Here is a 12,726-nt window from a genome sequence, read left to right as displayed (position 1 = left end):
GGAAAACAGTATCTGACAAAACACGTAGAATAAGTAAAAGGCTGTCTCTCCAACACCATCTATATTTACTCTCTAATTATTTTAGCCTGTTATTTCTGTTTATATTTAAAACAGAACATGTAATATATCCCATCAAACATGATTTAAATACCTATGATCTCTCATACATTCTGTGACATTTTATCCACTGAAGTTTTTCCCATCCTTGTAATGTAATTCTGTTTCTTTAGATCTTGCTTATCTGCAGAGGTTTCAACTCACACTAACAGCACTCAATCACATTAAGGCATTTAAGGATTTGGACTCGGAGGGCACAGGCAAGTAAGGAATAGGGAAGTGACATCTTAGATGACACCAGGCCCTTGTGACAGAATCTGATCTCTTACTTCCCTGTTCATTATTTTAATAATTAAGTAACTTTTGCTTTTCTGCTCATGTACTAAATATTTTCTGGTATTGAATTAGAACTCTCTATTCCAGGAACCAGTCAAATATGGTAGCTTTCCAGGAACAGGTTACTCTGTGCTGTGCAAGCATGACCTGTTCTCCTTTTATCTCTTCATTTATGTACCCTTCTGTCCTGGCACAAGTGTAGAGTGAAGACAACACCAACACTTGTTCCCTCTCTGGGTATCCTCCTTACTTCCCAATTTTGCTCTCCTTCTAGCTCTCACTGCTGATGCTCAAAGGAACAGAGAAAAAACACAAACCCATCAATAAGCAAATTTCCCCACAGATTTGGTCCATACATGGGGAGCCTAATAAAAAGCAGTCATAATGAAACTGTGATGAAAGCAAAGATGCAGAAGGAAGATCTGCTGAAAAACTTCAGTCAGATTCTCCAGGGCTTGGCTGTTCATTAATTGTTTTGTCAGGCTGAGCTGTGACAACCATTTCTGTTTCTTTTCTGGTACCTGACTTTCCCATCCTAACCTCAGGCTGTCCTTTGCACTGTGTCAGTCCCCACTGGCCTGAGGAACCAATCCAGCTGCAAAATTACCATTTTTCTCTGCAGACAACTTTTCTTTAGGTTAAGTTACTTTAACTAGTCCATGCAGTCACACAAATTGCTGTGCAAGAAGGGTGAAAAGAAGAGGCAAAGGAGTTGCTTATCTCTACTAGGTCAGCTTGAGGGGAGAAGTAAACCTTGTTGCTCTGCTCCTTCTCAGTTTCTTCTAAATCTGTGGTAGTGCTTCCATCCTTGTTCTTCATACTTAGTGTAAAGTGACTGCTTGTAATTCATTCAGCTCACTCAGAGCATGGAACACACATGAATCACAGCTGCCAATTTAAACACGTTCAATGTTTCTCTCACCTGATTCTTAAGCAGCTGCGCTAAAAAAAATATATTAATTCCCAGTAGGCTGCTCCTTTTTTTAAAAACAAATAAAAAAGAAAATTAAATGAGCTCATGGCCACAAAACTGTTTTCTTAATTTTCAGTTGTCTTTTTTCCCTTCTCATGCATTTATTAAAACTTACTGTACTGCTCTAGAAAACTGACCTACTCCAACTTCATCTGCTTTTTCCATTATCACCCATCTTGAAACCAGTACAAACACCCCCCTTCAATTTGTCATTCTTAGCACCTTTTTCCACCCTATCTTCAAAAAGCCCATCAACATATTAGCCCATCAGTCCCTTTTGTCTTCTCTTGTTTCTTCCCTCCTGCTGCAAAGGACATTTAGTGTATACTACTTTTCTGATGTGGCGTGTCAGTATTTCCAGGTCTATTCTGAATTTTTGGCTGTTCTCCCATTAGTGGAAACTGATACAGATCGGGTAGGTATGAGTCCAGCAGAGTTGATGGAGTTGTGTCTGCTGACACCAACAGCAAATTTTGCTCACCCATCTCAATAACTTTTGATAAAGAAGCATTTAGCCAATAAATGCATAACCTGCCTCCTAAGGCAGGCAGGAGTATTTTTGTCACCCTCCTGCTACTGAGCACCACCACTGCCAACAAATGCTGTGTCTGTACTGCAAAGTAGACAGGTGCATCCTGGTCCACAGTCCCAATCCTTTTGCCTTGCAAATCAGTAAAACACACAGAATTTTGGTAAAAACTCCCTTATCTTTTATACCAAACTACAGGGAGAAGGAAGGAAAGGGAAGGGAGAACACCTGGTGGACACCCAGATCTCATCCCAGCAGGCTGGGATGCCACTGTCGCATATACCTGGGCACTCCGATTTTTAATTCCTTTTTCTCCCCTTCAACCCCCCTTCCTGGACAAAAGTCTAAATATCTCCAAATTTTCTTTCTCAAAAGCTATTAAGCAGGTACAACTGTGCCTGGGAATCCATTCTTCCATGTACTGAGTCCAAGCAGGTTAAAACATCAGCACAGAGTTTTCCAACAACTCTCTCTCTCTCTCCGGACCAACAAGAAGAGATAAAGAAATTTATACCATCTATAGATCTAGCCCTTTCTCCATACTCTGCCAAAATATCAAAACAAATCAGTATATTGAGAAGAACTATCACAGCAAATAAAACCAGATTCTTGCCTGGATCTAAAAAGGAATATTCTATACAAGGATGATGACATCTAAAAGATGACATGAGTATTTTTCATGTCTAGACTACAAGACATTCACTAAATTACTTAAAGAAATTTTACACTGCTTCACTCTCACAGTAACTCCTCTCCTCCCTCTACATGCCTTCATACTTTACTGATTAATATTTATAAGTGTGTATCTACCTTGTTATTCTTAGAAATAACATCTAAATATTGCCTGGCAAGCATGCCTCCTGAAAGATCAGAATGAAATTTGGATGGCCCTAGTCCATGGATGAAGCTCATCTGTGTTGTCAAGACCATGTCATGTTATGGAACACATGAAAAATAAAACCAAGTGAGCCATCAACACACTGAAAACTAACCAAACTGAGCCATATCACACCTTATATATTGCTTCATCTGTACTTCAGCTTCTCAAAAAATCCAGCCTAGCAGAAAGACTGCTGACACTGCTGGATGATAAAAGCCCCCAAAAACTTGGTCTGGGGTCACTGCTGCCCTTGCCATGGGTGGGAGAGTGGAGTAGATTCCTCTTCAGTCCCAAGTTACACTGTGATTCTCTGCCAGTGTTTTGTGTATCTAACAAGCTGTAGATTTTAATAATATTTTGGATGCAAGTCCCTCAAAAACCAGAATTTTCACGTGTCTGCCTATGAATCAGATGTCCATTCTGCACGCACATGGAAACCAGTTGGCTTTCCTCAGTGCTCTACAAAGGGCCAAATCCATAAACAGTAAACACAGGTGGCCAGGCTGACCTACATCAGCGTTTCTGCTGTGCCTAACAGTTTTCAGTGCATTTTGCATGGTAATTTCAGTGGTGAGCTGCAGTAATTGAAGTAATTCTTCAGCAGTAACAACAGCAAGCAAGATGTGCAGGGACAGATGCTGTACTATGGTACCAAATGATAAGACTGCATTTAAACATCTTCCCTATGCTGAGCCTTTCAAAACAGAGAAACTCTCACACAAGGGCACTTTTATTCTTCCATGAAATACAATGTTTCTGATCCCTTCTGCCCTTTGTTTTACATGCTTGGATGACCAGATTTTTAGAACAGGTCAACCAAATTCCAGAGTAGTTTATCAGGCACGTAACAAGCTGTAATACCTTGACTGCATACCAAGGTTAAATATTTCTGCAGTGCTGCTTTTATAAGGCCTTGTCAACATCTTAAATAAGATAACACTCTTATCTCTGTATCCAAGAAATTTTGCAACTTCATCCCACCTAGCATATATTTTGAATAGATCTAATTTAGAAACAGTCTGTATACCTCCCATCAAGAGGCTTTCCATCCTTTTTTTTACCACCATATTATCTTTTAATTTTTCTGTTTGGCACCGCTAGCATAAATGAAATTACAAAACAAGAACCATCCCAGAATTCTGCAGTAATGTTTAAGGATGTTATAATCAGCTCCATGAAAAAGGTAGGCTGCAAGACTCATTAATCCAGGCTACTTGCTTTTACCATGTATAGTCATACAAGTGGCACAGAGCGAGCTTTGTTCTGCCTTAAAAAAAAAAAATCCAAAAATGTTTCAATTGATCTTCCTTCCTCTAGTCTGAGCAAGCTGATATTTATGTTTTCCATAACACAAAAGACAAAGGCTGCACTGCCCTGCAAACATGAATGGCTCTTGGGCCCTGCCTGATACACTATTCTTAGCAGCTGATGTAAGCAGTTGCACATGTGGCAAAATCCACATTCAGGTTTCAGAGAATGTGCATCTTCTGCTGACTGCCTGCAGATGTTGCTTTGGAAAGCTGATCACTGAAACACTGAAAGTCACAGAAAAAAAGTGCTCTGGTATAGGTAGGAGACACTTTATTTCATTTAATGCTCTGTTGAGGAAATAGGTATCTTTGTGTAAAATTTTTGGCTAAATGTTACAAATGGCTGCATAAAGATATGGTTTTACCTGGGAAGCATCACGTGAGCTGAGGCCTGGAGGAGCTGGAACAGAGGCTAGACAGAGTTAAGAGGAATAAAATGGATATTTATTGAGGGGCCTTCAAAGGCCATACCCGGGCAGTACCAGTGCCATAGTCGTGGCCCCTGCCCAGATGGCTCCAAGATGGAAGCAAAAGAGGGCTTGGTCACAAGATCTCACATTTTTATAGGTTTTAGTCCACTTGCATACAGAAGTCAACCGTCCAATTAATAGCCTCAAATCATGATGTTTCATCCTCCTTGCTTGCTTGCTTGCCTGCCCTCCTCTTTTCACGTTGTTTATGCTTAGGGCCTGAAGATTGACGAAATTGTCCTTGAGTCCTCAGCTGGAATAGGACTGTTTTGTCTTCACCACCCTGTGAAACAATCCTAGTAACCTTTAATATAAAACTAAAAGCTGCACATCCAAGCAGAACAGAAAAACTTAAAACTTAAGGCATCATTACAGTCTTGCTTCATCTTACCTTAACTTCTGGAACTGTTTTATTGAATTAGTTAATGCAATTTCCTATCACATCCTTAGGTCGTATGTCTTGAAATTATGCCTTGAAACTCTCCTCACATGACCACAGGATAGTCAAGAATGGCAGGGTTGGTAAGGAAGACTCATACATTCCATTAGCGTCTAATGGAGGGGAAAAGGGAAGAGGGACAACAGTTTTGGTCTGACATCACAAGCCTTTCTTGAGGTTGAACCAAGAAGCATTAAGATTAATTAACTAATCTGAAACTAACTTTCAGCTGTCAAGGCTGCAAGACCATTGCTCCTGTGGGACAGTAAACAGCCAAATGCCTTCACAGATGCTCATCTGGTGTTTTAAGGCTTAAAACCTGGGAGATAAACAGGACAGATTGCACTGTTGTGTTCGTCATGCCTTGCCTGCATAGCCTCATGGATCTCAGCACAGGGTAAAAAGTGCTGTAGTGGTTTCTTTCTGCTACAACCTAAGTAGCTAATCCCTGTAACCAGGTTCAGCAGGCACATGCAGAAATGTCAGCCTTCCTAAACTACAAGGAATTGTCTTCTGCCAACAGCAATCTGCACATTTCCCTGGTCAATAAAAGCTCACTTTACCAGCATGGATCAGCTGCAACCTGGCAATACACTGAAGCATGACTGCAGTTGCTGTAATTCTTCAAAGAGCTTGGTGTTGTTTACAACAGGTTTTGGCTTTTCTAAGTCAGGTCTCTCTCAACTAGCTTCCTTCTTCTGTCAGTCACTACGGCTGGATGTACAACACAGCATCAGTGAAATGACAGCACAACCACTCTCTACTGTTTAAAATACACTTCCATTGATAATTAATACTCTGCCCATGAAACCCACAGGCACTGCTGGAGGAGTGCTCACCTATGCATTACAAAACAGTGAAGTCTTCCAGTGCAGAGTAGCAACAACCCCCATACATAATCTCTGCCACCATGCATTAGAAAGCTGCTACTGAACAGCAGCTGCTGCTTTCATGTTGCATACTGATTGCAAAAGTGTCAAGAAGGGCCATAAATCCTCCTGATTTATTACAGCACACTTGCTTCTCAATCAAATTGAAGCAAAGTAATGTAACAAGTAGGACATACTGCACTTAACAAGCAACTTCACAGCTCCTGGGAGGTTTGTGTCTCAGAAAAGGTAGGATCTTATGACTCTGCAGATCTGAGTGTCCTGGTGTAGAAGGACATGTTAGGGGGCACAGACACTAGAAACCCAACTAGCCTTCAGCTTTTCAGAACAAAGTGAAACCTAGCAGCAATAACAAAGGAAATACACTAAAAAATCAAAATTGTTTGCAATGACAGAAAGCCAGCATTGTCCTACAAAACACATTGAAAGTATGATGGTATCATAAAGAATTTATATTATACGTGAAAAGATTTTAAACCAAAGTGATTCCATTATTGTCATTTCAGTAGAACTGTATATTCTTTACAATTTACAAAATCAGTAGCAAATACTGTTAGAACCTCCTGACATATTTGCACACTACCCTACCCTTAAACTGATCTATCAATGCATTGCCTTTGGCTACTTTCTTGGCCAGCAGCCAGTTAGTATAAGTAGTGACCTTGGGTCACCTTTGTTCCAGAAGGCTACAAATCACACTCATCATAGTTTTCCCTGCACTCACTGCTACGTGATGAATATTTATATTGAGTTTGGAGTTATATTACTCAACACAAATATGGAAGTACTTGTGCCAGCCACTCTCACACCATTACAGTTATCCACATTCTGAAGTAGCTGTTTTTGCAGAACAGAAGCAAACACTGCTACATACAGATGTGACTGCACATAAAAAGTGTAACATTAGACACCACCTGGGCAAGTGTTCCATATTAATCTTGAAAATAAAGACTGTCAAAAGTCTATCACTTTGTTTTTGCTGTACTTACTACTGCCTGTGACAGCAAACTACTGCACTGTCTATCCAGTGCTGAGGCTGCTAATGAGGCACACATGTCAAGACTTGCCTTACTGAAGCATAAAACATCTCTGCTGAGTCCCTCCCTTGCCTGTGGTTTGTGTCTCTGTGTACACATACACGTGCTAGCTCTCCCTCTCCCTCTCTATCCTATCTTCTCCCTAGAGCATCATACCATTAACAGGAACATGCTGTGCAGAACTGAGCTTCAGTTTGAACACCAAGAAAATCCACTTCCTACTGCTAAATCAATGCCAGATAGTCTTTGCAATGAGAATAGCCTATCCAAAACAGTGTTGAGAGGAGGTGTAAAGTGACTGGAGGAGTAAGCCAAGCTTAGTAAAGCATCCACATGCTGCTTGAAGTGAGAAGACTGAAGTGAAAGTCAACCTCGATAAGACTGGAAAAGACAGCTCCACGTACATGTGCAGTCTGTAGCAGTGTGAATCCACAGTGTTGTAAGTGCAGGAGTACCACATTCCCATATATATGCCCTCTTGTTGTTGTAGTGACATGTCCTGAGCCTACTGCTTCTAAGATGCTGACCGAGCTGAATTGGCCCCCACGGACTTGAGAGCGGTTAGGACATTCTTCTGAGAAGCCCCAGTTATGGCATATGCTGCAACACTAAGGGGATTTTAAATACAGCTGGGATGGGAAGCTGGAGGGAAGAGCAGGGATGGTAAAAGAAGCTGTACATTATGTAGTACAGACAAAGAAGCTGTATCATTATGTTGCACAGGTCTTGCTTTATGGATTTCGACCATGGGTGAGCAAGAACGGTGCCCGGCTGGGCTGCTCGCCCAGACCACGCTCACCGGGGCGCTCCCGACACTGCCCTTGCTCAGGCTTAGCACTCGTGTGTCTTCCAGTCATTCACCTAATGGCCTTAGGTCCTGCTCCTCCCGATGCCTTTCCCAGCTGTGCCGGTAGCTGGCATCCAGCCGCGGATAGAGGGTGGGCGGGAGCGCAGAGCAGGACTCCCCCCAAATCTCCGCGGCGGCTCTGAGTCCTTACCGTCTCTGGGTCATTCTCAAACACCTCCCGGGCCTCCTCCTTGCTGCAGTGCTCCTCCACGCACTCCCTCTCCAGGTGCCCTTGCTTGGTCTCCTCGAAGATCTGGTAGGCTCGCCGCTGCCTCTGCCGCAGGAACTGGGCAGCTTCCGGGGCGCGCAGCAGCACGGCTGGGCAGCCGAGCGCCGGGACGGCGCGGGGGAGGCCAGGAGCAGGACGAGGAGGAGGAGAGAGCAGAAGGAAGGACAAGCAGCGGTGAACAGCTGAGCCCGCCTGGTCGCCCCGGATCTCCCGACCCCCACCCCGCACGCCCCCCGCCCCTCCGGGGAGCACCGAGCGCTCTCCCTGCCCGGGGCTCCGCCCGTGGGTGGCCGCGGCATCAGCGCGGCCCCTCACCCGCATCCCCCCGACCCCGCCGCAGCCCTCACCGCAGCCGCGAAGCTGCGCATCCCACCCCGCCCCGGCAGCGCAGCCCGCACTCGCACACACGCAGGGCGGCGGGGGATGCTCGGCGGCGTGCGCGGGAGGGACGGACCCCCCCGCGGTACTCACTCTGCGAGGAGTCCGCCGCCAGCAGGACGAGCAGCAGGGCGGCCCCGAGGGGCGCCGCGGGATGCGGCATCACGATGCGGCGGCGGGGACCGGGGCCGGGGCCGGGGCGGGCGCTGGCTGCGCGGCGGGAGCGGCGCGGAGCGGGAGCGGCGCGGGCGGCGAGCGCGCTGCTACTGCGGGAGCGCGGCGGCGGAGCCCGGCGGGGGAGCCGCGGAGCCTCTCGCCCGCCCTGCCCAATCCTCAGAAGGCACCGCCGAACCGCCGCACACGGACACACCTCGCGGCGGAGCGGCGGCCCGGCCCGGCCCGGCCCCGCGTACCTGCCCGGCCGCCCGGGAGCGGCCGTGCCGAGCGGCGGGGGCGGTCACGGCGAGTCGGGCCGATGGGCGGCCAGTAGGACGCGGGGAGCGGGCGGGGAGACTGCGCCCTCACCTCCAGGCACATCTCTTTAATAGCTCCGGGGATCATCGCTAGAAAGGGAAAAGCCGGCACCAAACCCAGCCCAGTCCTGCCATAAATTAGAAACTTGGGTTGTCCCCACACACCAACACAGGTTTTCGTCAGAAATGCATTTTCGGTTTATTCCAGGGTTTTAGGATGAACTCCCCAGGAAAGAGATGAATGTCGCTTATTACCTATATTTTGCAAGCCATGCTTTACTGTCTCTTATCCATCTGTAGTTACACAGGACACGTCCACTGTGGGAAGCCCTGTTAGCTGTAACCTAGAGCTATAGGGTCAGAGTTCAGAGCTGCACTTAGACTACCTACTTCCACTGCTGTAAAGCCACCCCTTTTTCCTGTACTTCTCTGTCTAAGGGTCAATGTGTCAGATAGCTCCAGTAACACCATATCTATACATTCTCCAAGAAAATTCCAGTGGCACAATTTGTTTCAGAAAAAGAACTCATCTAGTTTAACTTTGTTATTTAGGTATATCTAATACAGTCTCCGCAATAATTACTGCAAATATAATATAAAAAATGTAAATAATGTATCGATATCACATGATATGAATAGTTGAAGTAAAGTAGGTGAAAACAGAAGAGCCAGCCTCATTCAAAGCAACTGTCCCTAGGCTGGTATCTTCTGTCTGACAATGGCCAATAGTAGAGATACAGGTAAGAGGTATAAAAACATATAAACCACTATTGAGTGGCCTTTTCTTTCTGTTTTCAGCTCCTGAAGTGCAGAGGAAAAGCTCTCAGCTGAAAACTGTACAGCCACAAATGTACCACTTCTCTATGAATTTGTCAAATAGCTTTTTGATTTGTTGGTACACCTGGCCTCCAGGAGTGGTGGGAAGGTCTCAAATTTGCACAAAGGCTAGACAGGAACCTTTTCTTACTAGTTTTAAATCCAGTGCTTAATAATTTTACAGGGTACTTGAATTTTTGTGATCTAAGGAATAGTGAATTATCATGCCCTATTTGTTTCCACCATACCTCTTTCATATGATTTCAGAACCATCCTTTTTCCTGAACTATGGAGCTTTGGTGTCTTGTTTGTTTCCAAACCCCTTTGAGCTGGCATTGCTCAAAGTAGCAGTCCTTCCAGTTCCTGTTGATTTTTCCTGTCCTTTGTCCACATTCATTTCTTGTGCTAGCTTGTGCAAACTCAGTCAGAATAATCCAACAAAAATGATTAATTTTGTTTCAGATCAGTTCTCCCACTGAGCTGCTGAACAGCTGCACAAACACCAAAAGGGAGAGGCTTTCAGGGGTGACAGCGAGTAGCTGCAGGCAAAGTAACTTGGGCTTAATTTTATCAGCAAAGTTGGCCAAAATGGTTTATGAAGCTGCAGCTGAAGGCAGAAGTTTCCTAGGACTGGCTGACACTTTGTGTCTCCTTGCCCACATACACAGATGTAGCTGTGCCATTTCAGCTCAGTCACCTAGCAGGAAGTTCTTCCCTTTTTTAAGAGTGTGTGTGTGTGTGTGTGTGTGTGTTTTATACCGGGTTACTGTGCTGAGCCAGCCCACTGACAGCATGAAGAAGTGTGGAGTGAGATTGCTGCAGTAAATCCATAGGCTGCTCTGGGATTGCAGCCTGAGCCCCTCAAACAGAAATTATTCCCCGTTTTTTCATCCTGCCCTGTATGTTTTCTATTTATACTTCTTTTCAACAATGTGAACAAAACTACATGCAATATTCAAGATACAATTTCATAGCAACTGTGTCCTGTTTCTTTCTTACTTCTGTTTTTTTCTTACTGTTTTCAAACATTGCTTGGGTCACTTCTTGGCCTGTTCTTCCCAAAAAGCCATGAACAAGAGGTCTGAGATCTCTTTCCCGAGTGGAAAACACTTTCTTGAGCACTGATTTACCAGTGAATACAGAAGGTGAGAGTTGTCTTTCATGGGTGTGTCACTTTGTGTGTCTGTATATTAAATTACACTTGTCATTTATTACCCTGTCATGTTAAGAGTGCTATCAAGTGATACAGCCAAGCCAACTGAACAGCTTCCTGCTACCAAAATGGGCTGTCCCACTCTGCCTTTCCTCTATGCTTCCACCTTATTCCTGGATGTATACGTATCTTTGTATGTATAAAATCTTTGTATGCTTTTTTTTTTTTGCTAAAAGTCTTCTGATATTCTTGATTACCAGTTTAAGATTTGTCTGTTCAGATGAATTTTGTTCTATCTGCCAACTGACCTCATGGCATTAAGCTTCTCCATAACATTTCTGAAGATGTTGAACAGCAGAGATTTTTGTGGGTTTTGGAAACTGCATTATATTGTGTAATCTAATGATGAGTTTTCTGTCTTTCAGATTTTTTTATCCTTTTCTCTTTATCCCATATGATCACACTTTGAGAGCATATGGTAAAAGACTAACTCAAAGATTTTTTAAAATCCAAGTATCTAATAGTATCAGAACCATCCTTATCTAAATAGATATCACTCCTTGAATTTCAAATAGGTTTGGAAAACAAGACATCCTTCTTGGTATGCAATGCTGATTCTTGTCCAACATATCATTCAGTTCACAGTTCTATTCTTTATTATGTTTTCCAGTAAGTTACTTGGCACAAACATCACACTTTGGTTTTGGTGAGCTCAGAAGTCTTTTCAATAGTTGTGTTTTCTACCTTCCAGTCTTCTGGCATGGTAGCATTCAAAGCAAATTTAAGCAATGAGTTGAATAAAGCAACAGTCTGATTTCCTTCAGAATTCATGGATTTTTTTTTTTAATGTTGTCTGGTCTCAGCTGTCCTAGTAATGTCTTAGGGAACATGAAAAACAGGATAGAAAAATAATGCTGAAAATATTAAAACAACATTATATGCACTGGTTATACTCTCAGCATTTTAGTCCCATTTTAGACCCTTGATTTTAGAGTAATCTAAACACAGAGGTTTCAAATTTAAATCCCAACCTGTAGGATTAGTTTCCACTGTTTTTTAGACACTAAACAGAAATACACACCAAATTTAACAAGTTTTGAGAGAAGTGACTAAAAATACAGCTAGAAGGGGTTTGTTAAATGTCAACAACCTAAAAGTGATCCATGAGTTAACAGACCTTGAGACACTGACTCCAATTCCAATGAGTGTCCTTTGCATTTTCTTCCTTAATTAATCCCAGAAGAAACCAGTGAGTAGTGTGTAGCCAGGATGCAGCGGTGTAGCAGAAGGTTTAACTGAGCAAAGTTCCTTCAGGTTCCTGCAACTAATTACATTTGTAGTCACCAAACTGCAGAGTGAAACTAAAATGTCCAGACAAGAACATATAGGCCTCAGAAGTTTAGAGTTGAAGAAGCAGGGCAATGAAGCAGGTGAAGGGTCTGGAGCACAAGTCTTATGAGGAATGGCTAAGAGGGCTGGGGTTGTTTAACCTGGAGGCTCAGGGACACCTACAACCACAACTACCTGAAAGGAGGTTGTAGTGAGGTGAAGGTCAGTCTCTTCTCCCGGCTAACAAGACACAGGACAAGAAGAAATGACCTCAAGTTGTACCACGGGAAGTTTAGATTGGATGTTGGGAAAAATTTCTTCACTGTAAGAACAGTTGGGCATCGGCACAGACTGCCCAGGGAAATAGTGAAATCATCGTCCCTGGAAGTAAACAAAAACTGTGTGGGTGTGGCACTTGGGGACGTGGTTCAGTGGTGGACCTGGAAGTGCTGGGTTACCAGATGGATTTGATGATCTTAGAGTTTTATCCAAACCTAAACAATTCTGTAACTCTATATAATTGTTGTAGACAAGAGGAAGGGATTCCCAAGCCTGCCTTTCCTTCCTTTCCTTCCTTTCC

The 12,726-nt window shown here is 43.9% G+C and overlaps 1 protein-coding gene across 1 annotated transcript in view; it reads right to left on the bottom strand.

Moving 5' to 3' along the window:
- GAS6 (growth arrest specific 6) overlaps positions 1-8,538 on the bottom strand; it is a 40,223-nt gene extending 31,685 nt beyond the window's left edge. The window contains exons 1-2 of the mRNA XM_062515078.1: positions 8,469-8,538; positions 7,920-8,086 (exon numbers count right to left, since the gene is read on the bottom strand). Of these exons, the coding sequence (XP_062371062.1) occupies positions 7,920-8,086; positions 8,469-8,538 (237 nt within the window). The remainder of the gene's footprint in view (positions 1-7,919; positions 8,087-8,468) is intronic.
- Positions 8,539-12,726: the final 4,188 nt, after the last annotated feature.

Source organism: Cinclus cinclus, chromosome 2, assembly GCF_963662255.1.
Source record: "Cinclus cinclus chromosome 2, bCinCin1.1, whole genome shotgun sequence".
Classification (NCBI taxonomy): domain Eukaryota; kingdom Metazoa; phylum Chordata; class Aves; order Passeriformes; family Cinclidae; genus Cinclus; species Cinclus cinclus.
Note: the sequence above shows the minus strand (reverse complement) of the source record. Positions and strands in the feature narration are given on the sequence as shown.